At 38.4% G+C, this 23562-nt stretch overlaps 1 protein-coding gene across 2 annotated transcripts in view; it reads left to right on the top strand.

Moving 5' to 3' along the window:
• The window catches only part of PON3 (paraoxonase 3), a 30886-nt gene extending 27059 nt beyond the window's left edge, over positions 1-3827 (top strand). Inside the window, exons 7-9 of one of the 2 annotated variants that reach the window (XM_037836717.1) lie at positions 363-444; positions 709-837; positions 3572-3827. In XM_037836717.1, coding sequence (XP_037692645.1) covers positions 363-444; positions 709-837; positions 3572-3730 — 370 coding nt within the window. In that variant the 3' untranslated portion in view covers positions 3731-3827. Of the gene's footprint in view, positions 1-362; positions 445-708; positions 838-2330; positions 3552-3571 lie in introns of those variants that run through there. The other variant, XM_037836718.1, reaches the window with a different exon arrangement.
• The last annotated feature ends 19735 nt before the right edge of the window (positions 3828-23562 follow it).

Below are 23562 nucleotides of genomic sequence, written 5' to 3'. Positions count from 1 at the left end.
TCATCTGATACTTCCTTTCAGCATTTATTTTTGGAGATATAGACCCTTCTGGTCTTATATAGACCCTCCTTCTTACCTACCCTCACCTTAAAAATTAGTTATTCCTAGGTAATAAAACTGATCCTCTACACCATCTAGAAACATCAGTTTCATTACTGCATAGTCCCATCTCACATTCAAACCCTGTTTCCATCACTTCAAGAACACTGAAAATACCCCTCCATTATCTTCTTTAACTGTAGTTTAGAAAGGCATTGCAGCAGTACTTTGAACTAGTGTGAATTTTTATACCTATGCTCCAAAATTAAAATTAGTGCCATCTCTCACTACTTTTTAAAATATGAATGTTGTTTACTTCCAAGGTATATCTATGTAGCTGATCCATTCACTAAGAGCATTCATGTAATGAAAAGACATGATAACTGGGATTTAACTCAACTGAAGGTAAGATTTCTTTTTTGCCCGCTCAACATGGCCTCTTACATTTGTCCCTACACTTGACCTAGGAATGTGCTTCTCTCCTCCATTCCCTGAATGCAGGTAACATGAATATTTTAGAGGAGTGCTGGTGAGATTTCACTTGTACTTATCAAGTAACCAAAGCCTCTAAAAATACCAATTCCAGGAGCCAGAAGGGGGTGAAGGGAGAGAGGGAGAGATGGGAAAGGAAGTTGAGACCATGTCTTCATTCTTCCTCTATGTTGAAAGGTGATACAGTTGGACTCTTCAGTGGATAACTTAACTGTCGATCCTGCTACGGGAGATGTTCTGGCGGGGTGCCACCCTAATGCCATGAAGCTGATCATCTATGACCCCAGGGATCCTCCGGGGTCAGAAGTAAGTTCCGATGCTTTTCTGAGCTCACAGGCAAAGCTACAGGAACAATTTGTTGATGTGATGTGGGAGAATTTATGTGGATCACATTTGATGTTCCAGAACCAAACAAATAACTATCTATGGAAAGAGTAGAGATTTTAGCCCAATGGCGAGATAAGGCTCTTTAATCCTTTCAGGACACCAGGTGGAAATTTAATGGCAGTGGTTGCCAGGCAACATGTCTCTTCCTTGCCAGGGCTTACCTTGCTTTGGGGAGTAATAGGAAAGCATGAACCTGATTATTGATATCGACCCAGATTGCCATATCATAGTTCCAATCAAGATGGAGGCTCTGAGCAGGTCCAGCAGTTAGGTACAGGGAGAATCGTGTGTGGAGCTGTCTTCTTCCACACTGCCCACCATGATGCTCAAATAAAGGGGCTTAATTGCAAAACAAAATTCTCTTTTGCCTGCAGATTCTATTGTAGATGATGGTGTTGAAAATGTCTCATTCTAAAGGTGTGATTTGTGTTATTTAAAAATATATCTTCTAACCCAATAGCATAAGTCATTGAATTTTCTGTGGCATTAAAAACAATAGCATAAACCCCTGCATTTTCTATGGCATTAAGAAAAAAAAATCTCTAGTGAATTTAAATATCAGTATAAATTCTTGGCATACACACACAGAAATTGATTCCCAAAAGTTTATTGATTCCCAAAAGAAATTGATTCCTCAAATGTTCCAGGCATTGTTCTAAGCTTAGGGTATATCAGAAAACAAAACAGACAAAGGTCTCTGTTCTTGGTGGGGGGCGGGGGGGGGGGGGAAGAAAATGAACAATTAACATAAGAAGGAAGTAAATTATATAGCATGTACAATGGTGGTAAGTTCTATGGAAAAGAACACAGCAGAGTAAAAGGAATCATTATTACTGTGAGCAGGGGGGTCAGCAGGTGTGATATTGATGAGGGTAGGCCTCATTGAGAAAGTAAGATTTGAGCAAAGATAGGAGGTTCAAATCCGGGTTTGGGTAGTTGGGAAATTGAGATTCCAATCCTAGCCCAGGAATTAGCACAGGGGGTAAATTAGAACATATACTTAACTTCTGTTTCCAATGTTGCTGTTCTTCAGTTTAAAAAACAAGACTTGTCTCTCTTATTGACACAGTAATCAGAGCTTCTTGAAAATAACAGCATGTGTACCTTGGAGGATTGTATGTTATGTGAATATATCTCAAAATTGCATAAAAAAAGAAAACAACAAAAAATATAAAAAGAAACAGAAGTCCAGCCTGAGCCTACAGCCTGAAGAATAGTGACCCTAAGCTATCAAACTACCTTTGTCTTAGAAATAAGCCCCTGGAAGCAATATAACTTTTCCTACAAAAAAAACTAATAATGCCTGCTTTAAGGGAATGAAAATATGATCCTCATAGGATGATCTGAAAATTAATTATTTAGGATCCTTTTCATATCTCTATTTTCAAGTTTAATAATTTGTTTATTTTTAGCAAAATTTTGTTCCTGAACATCACCAGCACTCTTTACTTCCAGCTGAATCTCATGTCTTCTACACAGAGATGTAGCTTAAGTATTTTTATGTAAGAATCCTGAGATCAAGGTGTAGGTCCCTTCTTATGAAAATTTTTTAACAAAATAAAAACTATTCTAATGAGATGTCTGAATAGACTCATGTGTGTTTCTAACTGTTATGTTAAAAATTCCTATCATTTTTTGTTTGAGTGAACTTCATCCAGGCTATTGGGAAACCTGAGCTCTTATATATTTACTTATTAGCAAAGTAAATTGTGTTAATCCTGGGGATCAATAACAGTGCTAGGCAATGAGGTGTCAGATTGAATTCCAAAACATGCATTCTTTATACTTCTTAGTCACTTTGTGGGTGGGAGGGAGCTCCTGCTATGACAACTGCCACCCCACTGCTTGCCAGTTTGGGTTGACTGGCTTACTGGGTGTCCCTTTGTCATTTCATCTTGTTTTCCTCTCCTCATGCTGTGGGCTTAGTCAAAGGCAAGACCATTCTCACAACAGAAGGACCACCCCCAGCTCAAGAATTAGATAAGACCATCCAGTGGCTCTTACCGCCCCATGACAGAGATGTCCGAGCAATCAAAATTGCATAAACCATCTGTTTGGGAATTTGGCTAATGTCAGATTGCCAATCCACTTTAGTGGATAGATATGAATAGGTCATCAGTAGTTTAATTAGACAAGCAGACTGGTGAGGATATTCTCATCTCTGAAAACCATATTAATCCTTGTCTTAGCTTCCTAGGTCTGCTATAACCAAGTACCACAAACTGGGTGGCTTAAAACAACAGAACTTTATTGTCTCACAGTTTTGGAGGCTAGAAGTGTGAATCAAGGCCGTGCTTCCTCTGAAGTCTGCAGGGTCTGACTGTGTCTTGCCAGAAAGCCATAACTCAATCTCTGCCTCTGTCTCATGGCTATCTTTTCTCTCTGTCTGTGTCCAAGTTTCCTCTCCTTGTACGGATACCATCAGATTGAACTATGGCCAACCCTAATCCAATTTGGCCTCAGTTTAATAGTGTTTTCAAAGAATGTATTTCCAAATATGATCACATTCATGAGACCAGGGTTTAGGACTTGAACCTGTCTTTCTGGGGGACACAATTCAGTCCATAATGGTCTTGGAATATGAGGGAGGGGAAGTGTCACTGGGTGTCTGACTGCTCATACTGGCTACTAATGAATGATTGTCTCTTGACAGGTGCTTCGTGTGCAGAATGTTTCATCTGAGAAGCCCCAAGTGAGCACAGTGTATGCCAATAATGGCTCTGTGCTTCAGGGCAGCTCCGTGGCTTCCGTGTATCATAGGAAACTTCTCATAGGCACTGTATTTCACAAAACCCTGTACTGTGAGCTCTAGACTCCAGATATTCCAGAAAGTTTGCATGCTTGGTAAAAATAAGCCCTTAACTTTAAAGGAATTGGAACTGTAAGTAAATAATTTAAAAAACAACAAACCTGTGTCTGGGTTTTCTTACGGATAGAAGTAAGGGAGCAGAGAGAGGTTGTATAATATCTCCAAGTTTGTGACAGTACAACCAGAAGCCAGGCCTCTGAACTCTTTGTCTCACACCCCCAACATTATTTCTGCAATAAGATGTTGTGGTCTGTGGTGAGTGGGGTCTACAGATCCACCTGTGACCCTTGGTAAACTGTGTCAGCAATTTTACCTCATCATCTTTGATGTTCCCAGCCTCCTGCAGTCCAGACCAGGAAAAGAGTTAATGTTCAAATATTTACAATTCCCTTCCTCTTCCCCCATTTGTGTTGGGTACAAACTGCTAATCAAGTGCCCCAGCCTGCAGATCAAAACAAGAATTGTCATTAGGAGACTTGCCAAGCTCTCCTCTAACTTGTATTCTCCATGAGAAATGCAGACACACAGGAAATCAGATTCTGGGAAATCTGTCAGAGAGGGCCTCAAAGGCCACCTCTGGGCTGGGCAGAGCCTAGCTGCTCATTTGTAATGGGGCCTTATTTTTACTTAAACTTGCGTCCAAAGCATTGCTAATCTTCTTGGTTCTCAACCCTGAGATGGAGCCTCAGGGCACTTCCCATCAAATGCTTTTAGCTTGCTTTTCTATATTTTTCCACAAACATTTATTAAGCAACCTCCAATGGACTTGGCCCTAAAAAATCAGAAATTAATAACACTGTTCCAGTCTAAAATCCTTTCTAAGGACCAGCCTTAGTTTGAAGAGAATGAATAGAAGTGTCCCTTTTTGGGTAAAAAATCAGGACAACATTTAGTGACTCATTAATGGAAATGAGTACACCCAAGCACCCCCTTCTCTTTTTGTGACTTTTTTTGGGGTGGAGGTTAGTTGATTTTTCTTTCTCTTTTGGGGATGGGGAGTTGTAACTTCTTTCTATCCTTAAGAACTTTGCTCAGTTAGGTGAAAGTTTTGCTGAAAAGTCTTATAACAGGGTAAAATTCTCCTGTTTAGCCCAAGTAACCCTTCCTGCTTTAGACAGTAAGACTTATGGTTTCCATTGCTTCAGGGAAGGAATGATGTCAAATATCCCTGACCACGGGGTGAGGTGACATCATTAACATGGTGACATAAGACATCATGGAAAATGCTCCCCAGAGATTCAGTGAAAAAAAAGGGACATACTTCCCTTGTTGAGAACTCTGAAGGAAGGTGAGACTGGAGAAGGGTTCCACAAACACTGAATTGAAGAAAGAGAAAAATATCAGGAAACTTCTGTCCCTGACTAGCCAATCCTCTTCCCTCCCCCTCACTTGGTCCCACGCAGTTGGGCAGTGCCCAGAGGCAAGAACCGGGATCCCTCTCACCTCCCACTGAAGATATGGACTAAAACCAAGAAACAACGGCAGTGAGTTGGATCCCACGCATATCCAGATACAGGGACCCAAGTCCACAGAGACCAGGGCAGGGCACAAGGAGTGTGGAATACAAAAGGGCCACAAGGAGGAGCTTCCAAAATAGAAGGTTAGGGAGGGAATGGCAGAGCATACTTCTTTCCCAAAAGCAGTAACTAGCCAGGCGGAAGCTATCTGAATGAATCGCTTGGGGATCCAGAGAAAAGTACCACAGAGGACAGCACAATGCCCAGGGATGTGCAGGATGAAGAGACTGAGAACTCATGGGCACAGGCTGTATTTCCCTCCGTACTCCTGGCACCCATCCTCCACCCTTGAGAGAAGCAGCAGTGGGTGGCCTGATTCTTGTCTGGTGGGCGACTGAAGACTAGAATGGCTGCAGGAGTTCTCCACCTCAAGTACAGAGAGGGACACAGCCCAACACAACCAATATTGTTTGGCAAAGTGAGAACATGGGGTCCCTGCAATTTCAGCCCCTCTCAGTCAGACAGTGATGGACTCCACTGTTTCAACAGCTCCAGTGGCGAAATGGGTAGCTGAAGATTGCCATCTGCTGGGCAGACTGGAAAGCACAGGAAAAAAGAAGGACTTTTTAGAGTCTTTCCAGAGCCTATCCCAGGGCATATTGGAGCCCCCTGCACAGTACCTGGCCCTGTTTTGGCTGGGAAACACCAATGATCTAATTGTCAAAGAAGTGCCTAAATAAAAAACAAAACAACAACAAAATCCTAGACAAGAGAAAGAAACCAAACTTCAGAATAAACTCATCAAGAAAATCAGATGACCAGATAGCAGCAAAAAATCACAAGGCATACTAAAACTCAGGAAGATATGGACAAGTCAAAGGAACAGATTAAAAAGTCAGAGGAAACATAGAATTTCGAACAACTAATCAAACATGTTCAAACAAATCTCCTAAACAAATTCAATGAGATGGCTAAAGAGATAAAAGATATCAAGAAGACACCAGGTGAGCATAAAGAAGAATTTGAAAGAATACATTGAAAAATAACAGATCTCATGAAAATGAAAAACACTGTATATGAAATTTTAAATATACTAGAGATACACAACAGTAGATATGAAGAGGCAGAAGAAAGGATCAGCTTGGTAGCAGATAGCTCAATGAATTCAAACAGACAAAAGAACAAGTGAAGAAAAAATGGAAAATTTTGAGCAGGGTCTCAGGGAAATTATTGACAGCACAAAGCACACAAATATATGCATCATAGTTGTCCCAGAAGGAGAAAAGAAGGAAAAAGGGCCAGGAAGAATATTTGAGGAAATAATAGCTGAAAATTTCCCAACCCTCATAAAAGACATAAACATGCAAATCCCAGAAGGCCGACATACACCAAACAGAAAAAATCCAAATAGACCCACTTCAAGACACGTACTAATCAGACCGTCAAATGCTAAAGACAAGGTGAGAATTCTGAAAGCAGCAAGAGAAAAGCAACTGACCACATACAAGGGAAGCCAAATAAGATTAAGTGCTGATTTATCATCAGATACCATGGAGGCAAGAAGACAGTGGTATGATATATACACGATACTAAGAGAGAAAAATTGCCAGCCAAGAATTCTTTATCCAGCAAAACTGTCCTTCAAAAATAAGGGAGAGTTTAAAATATTCACAGGCAAATAGAAACTGAGAGAGTTCATTAGCAACAGACATGCCCTACAAGAAATACTGAAGGGAGTTCTGCCAGTTGGAAAAAAAAGACAGGAAAGAGGCGTCAGTAAGGGTAACTAAAAGGATAAAAACAGATCTGACAAATAAAAGCCAAAGGACAAAATGATTGAAGTAAATACTGCTTTTACAGTAATAACATTGAATGTTAATGGACTAAACTCCCCAGTGAGAAAAACGAAGATTGGCAGAATGGATTAAAAAATATATGTGATCCATCTATATGTTGTTTACAAGAGAATAATTTTATACCCAAAGATACAAATAGGTTGAAAGTGAATGGATGGAAAAGGATATTCCACATGAGCAGTAACCAAAAGCAAGCAAGCAAGCAAATAAACAAACAAAACAAGAACAAAAAACTGGAGTAGCTATATAACACAAAATAGACTTTAAATGCAAAAAATGTTATGAGACAAAGACACTATATGTTAATAAAAGTGGCAATTCACCAAGAAGAAATAACAATCATAATTATTTATGTACCTAATCAAGATGCCCCAAAGTAAATGAGGCGAACACTGGCAAAACTGAAGGAAGTAATGCATGTCTCCAGAATAATAGTGGGAGACTTCAACACATGACACTCTTCAATAAGTAGAACATCTAAACAGATGATCAACAAGAAAACAGAAAACCTAAATAATATGATAAATGAACTAGACCTAAAAGACATATCTAGAACATTGCATCCAAAACAGCAAGATATAATTCTTCTCAAGTGCTCATGGAACATTCCACAGGATAGATGACAAGCTGGGGCACAAAACAGGTCTTAAGAAATTTAAAAGGATTGAAATTATACAAAGCACTTTCTCTGATCATAATGGAATGAAGCTGGAAATCAATAACAGTCAGAAAACTGGAAAATTCATAAATATATGGAGGTTAAGCAACACACTCTTAAACAATCAGTGGGTCAAAGAAGAAATTGCAAGAGAAATCAGTAAATATCAGGATACAAATAAAAATGAGAACACAACATATCAAAACTTATGGGATACAGTGAAGGCAGAGGTGAGAGGGAAATTTATAACCCTAAATGCCTACATCAAAAAGGAAGAAAGAGCTAAATCAAAGACCTAACTGAACACCTGGAGAAACTAGAGAAAGAACAAACTACTCTCAAAGAAAGCAGAAGGAAAGAAATAACAAAGATTACAGTGGAAATAAATGAAACAGAGAATAACAACAGAAACAAAAGCAGTAGGTAGAATCAATAAAACCATAAGTTGGTTCTTTGAGAAGATCAATAAAATTGAAAATCCCTTAGCTAGACTGACAAAGATAAAAGATAGAAGATGCAAATAAATAAAATCAGAAATGAGAAAGAGGTCATTACCACAGACCCTGCAGAAATAAAGATCATAAGAGGATACTATGAACAACTGTACGCCAACAAATCAGACAACTTAGATGAAATGGGCAATTTCCTAGAAATACATGGAAAACCTACACTGACTCAAGAAGAAATAGAGGACCTTAACAAACCAATCACAAGTAAAGAGTTTGAATCAGTCATCAAAAACTTCCCAAGAAAGAAAATCCCAGGACCAGATGGCTTCACAGGTGAAGTTTACCAACAATTCTAGGAAGAATTAATACCAATTCTGCTCAAACTCTTCCAAAAAATTGAAGAGGGAACATGACTTAACTCATTCTATGAAGTCAATGTCACCCTGATACCAAAGTCTGATAAAGATACTACAAGTAAAGAAAATAACAGACCAAACTCTCTAATGAATATAGATGCAAAAATCTTCAACAAAATACTTGCAGATAATCCACTAGCACATTAAAAGAATTATACAGCATGACAAGGTGGGTTTTATTCCAAGTATTCAAGAGTGGTTCAACATAAGAAAATTTATTAATGTAATACACCGCATCAACAAAATTGAAAGGGAAAAGCCACATGATCATCTCAGTTGATGCAGAAAAGGCATTTGACAAAATCCAGGATCCTTTCTTGATAAAAACACTTCAAAAGGTAGGAATCAAAGGAAAATTCCTCAACATGAGAAACAGCATATATGAAAAACTCACAGCTAACATCATTCTCAATGGTGAAAGAATGAAAGCTTTTGCTCTAAAATCAGGAACAAGACGAAGATTTCGACTGTCACCACTGTTATTCAACATTCAACATGGTAGAAGTTCTAGCTAGAGCAGTTAGGCGAGAAAAAGAAATAAAAGGCATATGTTCTAGTTTGCTTATGCTGCCGGAATGCAAAACACCAGAGATGGATTGGCTTTTATAAAAGGGGGGTTATTTGGTTACACAGTTACAGTCTGAAGGCCATAAAATGTCCAAGGTATCACATCAGCAATCAGATACCTTCACTGGAGAATGGCCAATGGTGTCTGGAAAACCTCTGTTAGCTGGGAAGGCACATGGCTGGCGTCTGCTCCAAAGTTCTGGTTTCAAAATGGCTTTCTCCCAGAACGTTCCTCTCTAGGCTGCAGTTCCTCAAAAATGTCACTCTTAGTTGCACATGGGGTATTTGTCCTCTCTTAGCTTCTCTGGAGCAAGGGTCTGCTTTCAACGGCCGTCTTCAAAATGTCTCTCATCTGCAGCTCCTGTGCTTTCTTCAAAGTGACCCTCTTGGCTGTGCTAGCTTGCTCCTCTGTCTGATCTTATACAGTGCTCCAGTAATTTAATTCAGACCCACCCTGAATGAGCGGGCCAACACCTCCATGGAAATTATCCGATCAGAGTCATCACCCACAGTTGGGTGGGGCACATCTCCATGGAAACACTGGAAGAATTACAATCTAATTAACACTGATGGGTCTGCCCACACAAAATTACATCAAAGACAATGGGGTTTGGGGGGACACAATACATTCAAACTGGCACAGCGTCCAAATCAGAAAGGAAGAAGTAAAGGTTTCACTATTTGCAGACAACATGGTCCTATGTTTAGAAAGCTCCAAAAAAACTATGACAAAGATACAAGAGCTAATAAACGAGTTCAGCAAGGTGGCAGGATACAAGATCAACATCCCCAAATTAGTAGTGTTTCTATACACTAGTAAGGAGGATGGATTAAAAAAAAAAATTTATTAGAGAAGTTGTGGGTTTACAGAACAATCATGCAAAAAATACAGGATTCCCATACACCACCCCCACCACCAATGCTTGCACTGGTATGGAAAATTTGTTACGATTGATAATATTATTTTTGTAATGCTACTTTTTTTTTAACAGTAGTTACATTTGTTACAATTGATGAAAGATTATTAAAGTAGTATTATTACTATTGTCCATAGTCTACATAGGAGTATTTTTATCCCATATTCCCAACATAAGTAACAGTCTTATTTACATGTGGGAACTTGATATAAGATATAGCTAGCTGCATCAATCAAAGGTAAAGGATTGTTTTTAGGAGATGCCATTAAAACTGCCTCACTCTATGGAAGGAAATAAACATATCCTACCTAACACTTCTAGTTAACTATCTAACAAGGGTGGACTCTGGATGGAATGAACAGCTAGAGTGAAAGATAACCTCTAAAGTTAATAGAAGACAATGTGCGATAATATCTTTGTGACATAAGGGTGGAAAGGAATTCTGAAACAAAATTTAAAAAGCAGAAACCCTAAGATAAAAAAAGTTGATTGAATTTGCACCACCAAAATTAAGGATTTCCATTCAGTGAAGAACACCATGGACAAAGATTAGAGAGGATGCCAGAATGAGAAACATTTGCAAGGTTAAACTGATAAGTTTTCTAACACATAGAATATGTAAGGGACTCTTGAGAAAAACAAAGCAGATATAGTAACCTCAATGAATAACAGGCAAATGGCATGAAAAGCCAATTTACAGAAGAGGGGGAGAAAACGAAGCACAGGAAAAGATGCTCAGAATCCTTAGTAATCAGACAAGTATCAATTAAAACAGCACCCTTAATTTTTTTTTTACCTATCAGACTAGCAGATCTTAAGAGGCTTGATACTACCCAGTTTTGATGGGGAGGAGGGGACATAGGGAACCTCATGCATCATTGATGGGAGTGTAGAAAGTTGTAGCCACAATAGCTTTGACCCAGAGCTCAAGTAGCCACAAGAACTATAGGTTCCAGAGCTGCTCCTACAGCCGTGGTCCACACTAGCAAAACAGATGCATGCAATACAGCCTCTTTCCCCACTCAAATTCATTTCCAAATTTTAGTTTTCCTCAAGCCCTTCAGATTGGCAGATGCAAAATTATATCCTATACTCTGGCTTCAAGAGAGTTTGGGAAATATAGATTCTGGTTCCTACCTCTGCAGGCCAGGAAGGCTTTGTCTAAATGGTCTGGTTCTCTTCTTACTATGCCATTCTCAGTGCTGTTGAATTCAACATGGCCACGCAAGTTAGTTTAGCCAATGAAATGCTGGTAGAAATAATTCAGGTCACTTCCAGGTAGAAATTTTAAGAACAAGTATGTGGTTTACTGTGTCTTTTTTTCCTCTTTGCCCCAAGTCTGGGAATGTTTTGGATACCTTCTGCTCTGTCAGACTGCATACTGAATTAATGATGATAGGAAGCAATGGGCAAGTAGCATGAATGATAAATGAACCATTGTTGTTATTAGCCTGTATTGCAGCAGGCTGCAGTAGTTCATTCTTTCATTTGTTGTGTATAGTATTTAATTGTATGAATATATGCAATTTATCTCTCTGTACCACTATCAATGGATGCTTATATTATATCCAGATTTTTTATGTTATGAACTGAGCTGCAGTGAACATTCTTGTACAATGTACTTTAATGCACATAGATAAGCATTTCTATTGGGTATATATGCAGGAATGGAATTACTGGGTAATAAGGTACACAAATTTGCAGCTTTAGAAGATGATGATGAGCAGTTTTCCAAAGTGGTTATACCAATTTAATCTCCCACAAATAATGTTTGAGAGTTCTAGCTGCTTCTCATCCTTGCCGATACTTAATAGTATCTTTTTAAGTTTTAGGTTTTTTGATAGGCATGTAGTAATATCTCATTGTGATGTTTATTTGCATTCCCCAGGTGACTAATGCAGCATTTGAGGACCTTTTCATATGTTTATTGGCCATTTGTTTATTGGGTATCCTCTTTCATGCAGTGAATGTTCAGCTTTTTGTCCACTCAAATAAATGGATTGACATCATTTTTCTTATTGATTTGTATATGTGAGTCCTTTGTGGGTACTTGTATTGAAAATATATTCTTCCACTTTTTGGCTAATCTTTTCACATAAATCATGTCTTTTGATGATCAGAAAACTTTCAATTTTAATGAAGTCTTTAAAGGAAAATCAGTCTTTTCTTTTAGGGATGATGATTTGTGTGTCCTGTTAAAGACATCTTTGCTTACCCCAAGGTTATGAAGATAAGTTTCTTTGTTATATTATAAAAATATATTTTATTTTCCACATTTAGATTTATGATTCATGTGGCATATATTTGGGGGTATGCTGTGAGTAGGGATCAAGTTTCATATTGCCCATATATATATATACAATTGATACAGCATCATTTAAGAAGAAAATTCTTTCCCTGCTGCATTGCAGTGGCACTTTGTATTAAATAAGGTGGTCATATATGTGTGGGTCTATATCTGAATGTTTTATTTTGTTCCACTGGGTTGTCAGCCATTGCACCAATACTTTACTCTTTTAATTATTATGGGTTCATAATAAAACTTGATATTTGGTGTGAAAATCCTCCAGATTTGTTCTTAAAAATTGTTTATGGCTATTTTTTACTCTTTGCATTTCCATTTAAATTTAGAACCAGGTGGTTAATTTCTCCAAAACCCTTATAGGATTTTGATTGGGATTGCATTGAGTGTATAGATCAACTTGGAGGGAACGGGCTTCATTAAGGTTTGAGTCTTTCAATTGGAGGAGCTGATATATGTATCCATATATATCCATATAGATTGTCTTTAGTTTCTGGTAGTAAAGTTTTATTGTTTTCTGTGTAGAGGCCTTGTGCATCTTTTGTTAGAGCCATTCCTAAAAAATTGACGTTTTTGATTAAATTGTAAATAGCATCTTTTTAAAATTTTGTTTTCTAATTGTTTGTTAGTGTACCGAAACAGATGGTTCTGCATACAGACTCTAGCTAGCTACCTTGGTAAATTCATAAATGAATTCTAACATTTTATTTGTAGAATCTTTTAGATGATCTACACACACAATCATGTTGTTTGTGAATAATGAGAGTTCTTTTCGAATCCTATCTTTTATTTATTTTTCTTACTCTAGTTTAATATTGAGTATAAATGGCTATAATGAGTGTCCTTATCTATTTCTTAATCATCAGGGAGAGCTTTCAAATTCTCATTAAGAAGTTTGCTGTAGTCCCCCCCCCTTTTGGTAAATAATATTTATTATATTAAAAATTTGCATTCTATTTCTAATTTACTGAGAGTTTTTTTTTAATGGGTTATGAATTTTTAAAATTATGTTTCTGCTTCTCCTTTATTCTGTTAATTTTATTGATTAATTTCAAATGTTAAGCCAACCCTGTATTTTGATTATATACCTTATATAATCATAACATATTACTTTTTATATACTGTAGAGTCACTTGACTAATATTTTGTTTTGGATATTTATATCTATGTTCATAAGAAAGATTGGCCTGTAATTTTGATTTTCCTTTCTTGCAACTGACTTCTCAAGTTTTGGTATCAAGGTTATGTTGACCTGATAAAAGAGTTGAGAAGTATTCTTTCTTTTTTTATTCTTTGGAAGAGTTTGTGTAAAGTTTAGTGGTTTCTTTTTCTTCCTTAAATGTTTGGAAGAATTTATTAGTGAAACTACCTAGGATTTGAGATTTCTTTTTGGAAGATTTTAAATTATAGATTCAATTACTTTAACAAACATAGAAATATTGAGATTTTCTATTTATTCTTATATCCATTTTGGTATGTTTAGGAATTTGCCCTTTTCATCTAAATTTTCAAATTTGGTGGAAAAAGTTCACAATATCCCTTTATTATCATTTTAATATCTTTTGAATTTATGGTAATATTCTTTTCTTCATTCATGATATTTAGAATTTTTAAATATTCTTTCTCGACACCCCCACTCCTCTCCTCCCTCTATCTCTATCTCTCTGTCAGACTTACTAAGGGTTTATAAATTTTATTAGTCTTTTCAATAATCAAACTTTGAATTTTTTGAATCTCAATTTGTTTTTTCTATTTCATTGGACTGCTGGCCTTATCTTTATTATTTCTATTCTTTTAGTTTCTTTGTATGTTTCAGTTTTTTGAGATGGATGCTTTGATAATTGACTTTTAGATTTTCTTCTTTTCTTTTATGTGTATTTAGGACTATAAATTTCCTTTAACCATTGCTTTAGTTTCATCCCCCAAGTTTTGATATCTTCAATGTACACTGTCATTGCATCTTACGGTTTCTTAATGATTTTTGTACAATATCTTACAAGCCTCATTGCGATTTCTTCTTTGCCTATGAGTTATTTAGAAGTAAATCACTCAGTTCCCAAAGATTTGGGAATTCTCTGTTTATGTTTCTGTTATTGATTTCTACCTTAATTCTATTTTCATTTCAATCCTTGGAAATTTGTTGAAACCTGCTTTTTGCCCAGCTATGGTCAATTCTGGTAAATGTGCATTTAAAAAGAATGTATAGTTTGTAGTTATTGGGCACATGTTCTCAATATGTCTACTAGGTCAGGTTTCTTAATCAAGTTGTTAAATCTCCTATATACTTACTGAAGTTTTTGTCTGCTTGTTCTATTCATTACTGAGATGGGTGTTAAAATCTCTAAAAGTGATGTAGTTTTGTCTTGTTCTTTTAGTTCTGTTATATATATATATAGTTATAGTTATAGTCATATATATATATATCCAGTTTGTTATACATATGGTTTTAGTTCTGTTAGATATAGATACAGATAGATAGATATAGATATAAAGTTCTGTTTTTAGGCACACAAAATTTAAGATTGCTAAATCTGGACATACAGATTTGGGAATCCTATACTTCTGAGCTCTGTGACTTTGTATACTATGGGGATAATAACACTGGCCCCATCACATTTACCAAGATGTTGTGAGATGCTGTAGGTTGAAAGCACTTTGTAAACTAATTTCTAGACTTGGATAGAACTTTATGGATTGCATTGCAGTTGCTTTATATCTGCATGGTTGTTTCACAGTTATTTTCTCATTTATTTCATACTGCAATCTATAGGAATTATCTCCATTTTACAGAAGTTATTTCTGCTACTACAGAGTTGCAGAAACCAACCCATGATTCTGGTATTCAAAGTCCAGCCTTTTCTATCTTTACTATAGCTGCCTCATGCAGAATGGTGTTACTGGCATTCTTCTGACATTGAAATTTCACGCTTTTGGGCCCTTGAGAACACTGCAACTACTGCCATCCAGATTCAGCATCTTCTGTGAGGGAACAATGCAGAGTGTAGCAACCAAATACACTCTTTTATGCTTGCACAGAATTAAACATTGCAAATTTGACTCTGCACTAATGCACTGACAGTTTTTACTGTATAAACAGTGAACCAGGCTCTTTGTGGGAAAACAAAATAAGTAGTAGTGTGCTTTCACCAAATATATTTAGGAAGTAACATATGAATGTATGCAAATAAATAAGTATTTAGCATACAAGAACTGAAAGGAAAAGGAAAGGTATTATAAAAGTCTAAAGACTATCTGAATTTTTTAGGAATTTTTCTTAATGTTGGGTTAAGAATCAGTGGGTGACAAAAAAAGAAATTGTAGGTTAAAAACAACTCCAGAAATCCCATAAATAAAAAATTTTCATATTTCACTTTTTTTGCACATTTTAACACTTCTGAAATCAGAAACTAATTGTATATTTGACTGTTCCTTAGCATTGTGTTTTAGATTAATAGTTTTTTTCTTTCCTAGCGGTACATAAAATAATTATGCATCTTAACATCAATGGCACCTTAAAGGCAATAAAATGTGGCATACTAAAGTATTCCAGAGGCTCCTAAACTATTTTTATTTTTCAATCATTCATTCATGCATGCATTCATTCATTCAACAATATTTATTGAGCACCTCACCTATGTTAGCTGCTGTACAAGGCACCAGGGTTAAAACGATAAACAAGGCACTGCTAAATAGACTTATAGTCTAGTGAGAAAACCAGAAAAGTAATAAGGTATTCACAGTACAGAGCAATAAGAATAATAAAAAGAAGCATGGTGCAATGAGACATGTGAGAAATGAATTCCAAACTGATGCCTGAAAGAACAAGTAGGATTTGGTCATGCCAAAAATGGAGAATAGAGAAGTTACGGAGAAAAGTGTTTCAGGCACGCACACACAAAAGCAGATGCAAAGGCCCAGGATGCCTGCAGAGGGTAGAGCATTTCAAAATAATTGTTGGTCCATTGAATATCATTAACTATTAAAGAGTCTTTACCTTTCTTTTACGACAGGCATCCCTAATACCTGGCCTAGGTCATTGTGAGCTTCGGGGGCAATGTGAAAAACCCCTGAAATCGAATGTGAATGTTGTGTGTATGTATGAATCCAAGGAGAAAGTTTACTGCATTCATCAGAATCTCCAAGTAGGTTGGGTCTCTTCCAAAAAAGTTAAGATTCACTGCTCTAAGGTCTCACAGAGCAGAAAAAATAAGTTGGAAAGGAGATTCATATTGTATAACTTATGGATGATTCATACTACAAACTTGTGCATTAAATGTGTATGAGCAGGTCCTATGTCCATTCAGGTTCCTTTGTGAAGAGCTGGGCTCTTAACATTGGTCTCTGGACAATGAAAATGATGTTTCATAGACTTTATATTGGAAGCACTAGGAATTCCATTCCTGGGGTTAATCATGCATCCTCCTTTATTCCAACACGAGCATGACTCTCTCTCCCAGAAAATATGTTACAGTCTGAAATGACAAGGACACCCTCTGTCTATTGTGCCCTACACACCCACAGAGCTGCAGCTGATGCTTAATACCACTTACACCAGCACCCCAAATCCTACCTCTTTACCCACATTTTCTGTCCTTTACTTTAGAAACTTCAGCTCCTTCAAGAAACAATTTCTACATCTTATGATGACTCTGGAACTAAGTGGACTCTAAAAACGTCATGTTCTGTGGATCTTGTTAGCTTGGGAACCTTAAGGAGAAAAAAGGAACAAGTTGGGAATAAGAGAGGATCAGAAATAAGGCCCTCCATGCCCTTCCCTATAGTTAATCTTTCTGTATAGATTGGAGGAGAGTGAGTACCAAGGTCTCAATAAGGAGGAGACAATCCCAAGGTCAATTAGAGGCTTACTTAATAAAAATACACTTCTCCCCTATAAGAGGTGGGGCTCATGATCCAGAAAGCATCTTTCCTTTGGTTTGGGTGGTAGCCCGCCTCCCTCCTCATCCTTTCATTTTCTACCTACATAGTAATTTAATCTCTGAATATTGTTGGGGGTTGGGGTGGTAGAACAGTTCATTAGCTTAATTGTTTGAGTTGCAACAGAAACCAACACAAGATGTGGTATCTATTTTTGTATCTCATCTCATATTGTGTTGACCTGGAAAAATGTTGCTCCTGGCTTTGGAAGAGATGTAAACTGGGGAACGGAAGGAGGATAACATTAGTTGAGAAAAGGTGGAAAGGGGCACAAAAAGGACAAATATCCAGTGGCCTCAAACACCAGGAATTTCTTTGTGAGAAAAACTGCATGGGCTCTTTGATGTCTGTAGGATGATTACAGTCTCTTGTCTCTTCCCAAGCCCACCCTTCACTCTCTGCTCCTTGTGCTTTCTTTTCCCCCATTCCCTGCCATTCATTTATTCTTTTATTCTTCCTACAAACATTTGAGAACCTACTGTACTCCAGAAGCTACTCTAGGAGTTTAAAGAGGAGAGTTAACAAATTAGTCAAGGTCTGTGCCCTCCTGAAACTTACATACTAGTGGGGATGGCAAACTCAATACATGTAAACTAACAGAGAAACAAGGTGATTTCATATGGTAAAGAGTGCTGTGAAGGTAGGAGTAATAAAGTCCTTAACAACCAGTATAGCATAACCCCAGTCACAAGTGAATGGGGCACTATGAGGGAGCAAGATCCTGTAGACCCCTGCTGTGTCATGGTGAAGGGGGAGCGTTCCAGAGAGAGGGTGGGCCACTATGGCAGGGAACCTCTTGGGGGGATTGAGGAAGCGGCTATTTGCCAACCAGTATAGAAGTGTATCACCTTATAACAATTAGTAACTCTACAAATGCTAACCATTTAACCATCGGCTCCGGGGTATTAGTGACTAGTGGTGAGAGAGGGTGCAGAGGGAGACAACTACAACTCATAGCATCAGAGAAGGCCCCTCGGAAGTGATGTTTCAGCTAAGACATGAAAAACAAGAAAGAGAAATGCAAGGAGCAGTTGAGGAACAGGTGAAGAGATGGGGAGAGCAATCTAGAACAAAGATAGCAAAGGCAAAGTCTATAATGTAGAATAAGCTTGGCATGTTTACAGAATGATAAGAAAGCTAATATTGCTGAAACATTATGCTTAGTGAATGATAAGAAATTAGGTTGGATGGTGGACTCAGGTCAGATTTTGTGGGGCCTTTTAGACCATGATCAGAAAGTAAAATGAGAAGCCATGAGAGGGAGACTTTTAAGCAAGGAAATGATATGATCTGATTTACATTTTAAAAATATCACTCTGGCTCTGATGAGGAGAATGGATTTCGGGGTGGGGAAGAGAACAGCAAAGAGGTTGTTCCAACCTAGAGAGAGATGTGGCTTGGATCAGAGTGGTGGCAGTGGAAATGGAGAGAAGTGGACTGACTCAAGATTTATCTGAAGTTGTGGTGGTTGTAAAGATATGACCACACATTCTTTGATAATTCTCCCCTCAAGGAGTGGTGCTTAATTCCTCGATTCTTCAGTGTGGGCTGGATTTAGCTTGTTTCTAGCAAAAATAATATGGCAGAAATTATGCGGATGTATTTTTTTTTATTAAAAAAGTTGTTCATTTACAGAAAAATTATGCATAAAATACAGGATTCCCATACACCTGTATGGGATATCATTTTTGATGTTAGGTTATTAGAAGTCTGTGCCTTCCGTTCGGAAGTGTACTCTTGCTCTCTCAGACTACTCACCCTGGAGGAAGCAAGTTACCTTGTCATGCTTCAGCTCTGTGGAAAGGTCCATGTGGCGAGGGAGGGGCTGAAGCCTTCCACCAACCATGTGAGTGAACTTTGAAGCTGATCTCATCCCCCTTCCCATATCCATCCAGTTGAGCCTTCAAATGAGACCATAGCTCTGACCAACAGTTCAGCTGCAAACTCATGAGAGAACTTGAGCCAGAGGTACCCAGCTAAGCTGTGCCCAGATTTCTGACCCACAAAAACTCTGAGATACTAAATGTTTGTTGTTTTTAGCTGCTAAGGTTGGGCATAATTTATTATGCAACAATAAATAACTAATACAGAAGTAAGTAGAGCCTATGAGACTGTTATATTTACTGCAAGGAGGTTTGAGGGAAGGGATGGATGAAAGCTGTCTACAGTTTCCACCTGAGCAACTTGATAGTAAATTGTGCCATTTATTGAAGTTGGGAAACTTGAAGGAAAAGAACATGTTGGGTGTGAGAAGGATCAAGAATTTTGCTGCTGACACATTTTGAGGAGCCTGTTCCAAATACAAATGGCAATGTTGACCAGGCAGCTAGTTAGTGAGCACTCGTCAGCCAGTCGGTCACTAAATACCTGTGCCAGTTTGAATGTATTGTGTCCCCCAAATGCCATTGTCTTTGTAGTTTTGTGGGGCAAGCATTTTGGTGATGGTTGGATTTGCTTGGAATGTGCCCCACCCAGCTGTGGGTAATGATTCTGATGAGATGTTCCCATGGAGGTGTGGCCCCACCCATTCGGGGTGGGCCTTGATCAGTGGAGTTATATAAATGAGCTGACTCAGAGAGAGGAAACTCAGTGAGTGCAGCTGGGAGTGATGTTTTGAAGAGGAGCAAGCTTGCTAGAGAGGAACGTCCTGGGAGAAAGCCGTTTTGAGGCCGGAGCTTTGGAGCAGACGCCGGCTGCCTTCCTAGCTAGTAGAAGTTTTCTGGACGCCATTGGCCATCCTCCGGTGAAGGTGCCCGGTTGCTGATGTGTTGCCTTGGACACTTTATGGCCTTGAGACTGTAACTGTGTAGCGAAATAAACCCCCATTTTATAAAAGCCACTCCATCTCTGGTGTTTTGCATTCTGCAGCATTAGCAAACTAAGACAATACCTAATAACTAACTATTCTTTGGCAGGCTCTTTTCTATTCCTTGGGGGCATAGTAGGCAATAAGTGAAAATCTCTCAAGTCACTTCCATTCCAGCAGGCAGCAACAGACCATGAATGTAAAAATACATAAGATTATTTCAGAAACAATGCGTAATGAAATAATGGGTAATATCAAAGACTTGCTGGAGGTGGGGTGTGCTACTTTAGCTATAGTAATCTGGGATGATTTGTTAGGTGGTTGTTTTAGTTTCCGGGCTGCTAAAACAAATACCATACTAGTTGGCTTAACAACAAGAATTTTTTGCCTCACAGTTTTAGGGGTTAGAAGGCTTGCTCCTTCCTGGGGTTGGTATCTTCTGGCTGGCTGGCAATCTTTGGGGTTCCATGGCTTTTCCCTCACATGGCTTTGAACATGGTGACATCCTTTCTTTTCTCTTCCAGGTTCCATTGACTTCTAGTTTCTGGCTGATCACCCCTTCCCCCAACTCCACCCCAATGGCTTTTCTCTTTCTGTGCCCAATTTCCTTTGCTTTTAAAGACTTCAGCCATATTGGATTAAGGCCCACTATCAGTCAGTTTGGGCACTGTTTTGGTTTGCTAAAGCAGCTGAAACGCAATATACCAGAAACAGACTGGCTTTTAACAATGGGGATTTGTTAGCTTACAAATTTACAGTTCTAAGGTCATGAAAATGTCCAAATTAAAGCATCAATAGGAGGATATCATCGCTAAAGAAAGGCTGCTGACATCTGGTATACCTCTGTCACATGGGAAGGCACATGGCTGGCATGCACTGTTCTTTCTTTCCTGGGCTTTGTTGTTTTCAGTTTCTGGCTTCAGTGGCTCTCCCAGCTCCTCTGGGTGCTTTTTCCATGTCCTGCTTCTCTGAACTCTCTGGGCTTTTTTACCTTTTATCTTCATAAAAAACTCCAGTAAAGGATTAAGACCCACCTTGAACTGGATGAGTCACATCTCAATTGAAACAAACTAGTCAAGAGTTCCCACCCATAACACGTCTGCACCCACAGGAATGGAGTAAAAGAACATGGCATTTTCTGGGGTACATAACAGCTTCAAACCAACATAGGCACACCATAACTAATATCTTCAAAGGTCCTATTTACAAATGGATTCACATCCAAGCACCAGGTGTTGGGAACTGCCTAGGCCTTCTGTGAGGAACATGATTCAATTCCTAATGACGGTTAAATGCAAGAATCAGAAGCTACAATGAGAAGCTTGTGTTGAGTGTATACATTTTGGAAACACTAGCATACTGATGGTTTTTAAATCCACCGAAATTTGATGAGAGAGGGAGAATGTAGAAAGAGAAGATACCTCAGGACTAGCCCTAGGACACTTAACATTTACCTGTCAGTGACAGGAGGATTCTGAAAAGAAAACCAAGAAATTAGGGGAAAAACTGGGAGAGAGTGGGATCACAGAATCCAAAAGTGGAAGGAATTTGTAAAAAGGGGAGTGGTGATCTGTGTACACATGGTAATGAGTTGAGTAAGATGAAGCCAGAGAAGTGATCATTGGACTTGGTAGCACAAATGTTATGTGTGGCATTAATAAGCACTAATTCTATAGATGAGCCGAAAGAACACAAGCCATGTTAGAATAGGTTAAAGAGAGAATAGGAGATTGGAAATAGTCCCTAAAGTTAGTTGCAAACCAATCATTTTATTATGCTTATAAAAATTGGTAAGGGATTTGGACAGGGCTTAGTGGATAGATTCTTCTGCTCCACATAGTACGAACTGTAGTCCCTCGATGGTATTCTGTAAGTCACTGGGCGAGCCTGCAGGGTCCAAGAAGGCTGTGGTGGTTTGGAGCTGTATGTACCCCAGAAAAACATGTTCTTAAATCTATCCATTCCTCTGGATGTGAACCCATTGTAAGTAGGACCTTTTGATGAACTTACTTCATTGAAGAAGATGTAGCCCACCTCAATCAGGATCTTAATTCTGTTGCTGGAGTCCTTTACAAGTGGAATGAAATTTAGACATAAGGGAGAGAAACCCATAGGAAGCAAGAAGCTGAAATGGAACCCAGAAGAGAAGGGAGAGACCAGGAGATGTTGCTGTGTGCTTGCTATGAGACAGGGGAACCAAGGATCATTAGCAGCTAGCCCCAGAATGCCAGTCTTTGGGGCGAAAGCATCACCTTGATGATGTCTTGATTTGGACATTTTCCAGGCCTCAAAACTGTGAGAGAGTAAATTCTCATTTTTAACCCAACCCATTTCATGGCATTTCCTTAAGCAGCTTAGGAAACTGAAACAAAGGCTTTATTCATATGTCTGTTTACTTGGTAGAGATGGCAGGAAGGCTGACCTTAGCTGACCACTCTCCCTCTTTATGTGTTTTAGGGCCCTTGACATGCACCATCTAGTGGGGGAAGTCATATCTATCACACAAAGGCTCAAGGTTCAAGAGCAAGAGTTCCAAGAAGCTGGAAGTGGAAGCTGCTGGTCTCTTAAGGCTGTGCCGCAAACTTTCACTATATTCTATTAATTAAAGCATCCACAGAGCCTGCACAGATTCCAGAGAAGGGGTCATGGGCCCCACTTCTCAATGGAAGGAGTGTCACAGAATTTGTAGCCATCTTTACTCTACAGAAGTCTATAAACTGAAGCAGAAACTTGCAACTGCTGACAAGTCTTTTTTTTAAATTCAATTTTATTGAGATACATTCACATACCATACAATCATCCAAACTGTACAATCAGTAGTTCACAGTGCCATCATATAGTTGTGCATTCATCATCCCAATCTATTTTTTGAACATTTTCTTTGCACCAGAAAAAGAGAAATAAGAACAAAAAAATAAAACTAAAAGACAACACCCAAACCATCCCCCCCACCCTATTTTTCATTTAGTTTTTTTGTCCCCATTTTTTTACTCATCCACCTGTACACTGGATAAATCACAATCACACTGTCACTCCTTGTAAGCTACATTGCTATACAATTGTCTTCAAGAGTCAAGGCTACCGGGTTGCAGTTTGATAGTTTCAGGTATTTACTTCTAGCTATTCCAATGCATTAAAACCTAAAAAGGGTTATGTATATAGTGCATAAGAATGTCCACCAGAGTGACCTGTCGGCTCCATTTCGAATCTCTCAGCCACTGAAACTCTGTTTTGTTTCATTTTGCATCCCTCTTTTGGTCAAGAAGGTATTCTCAATCCCACCATGTGGGTCCAGGTTCACCCCTGGGAGTCATATCCTGCATTGCCAGGGAGATTTACACCCCTGCGTGTGTTGACAAGTCTTTTAAAGAGTTGTTTTTTTGTTTTGTTTTGTTTTTGTTTTTAAACAGGAGGAGCAGAGAGAAAGGGCAGTAGTTAGAATTGGGGTCAAAGAGTGCTTTCCCCAAAAATC

Source organism: Choloepus didactylus, chromosome 5, assembly GCF_015220235.1.
Source record: "Choloepus didactylus isolate mChoDid1 chromosome 5, mChoDid1.pri, whole genome shotgun sequence".
NCBI lineage: Eukaryota > Metazoa > Chordata > Mammalia > Pilosa > Megalonychidae > Choloepus > Choloepus didactylus.
Note: the sequence above shows the minus strand (reverse complement) of the source record. Positions and strands in the feature narration are given on the sequence as shown.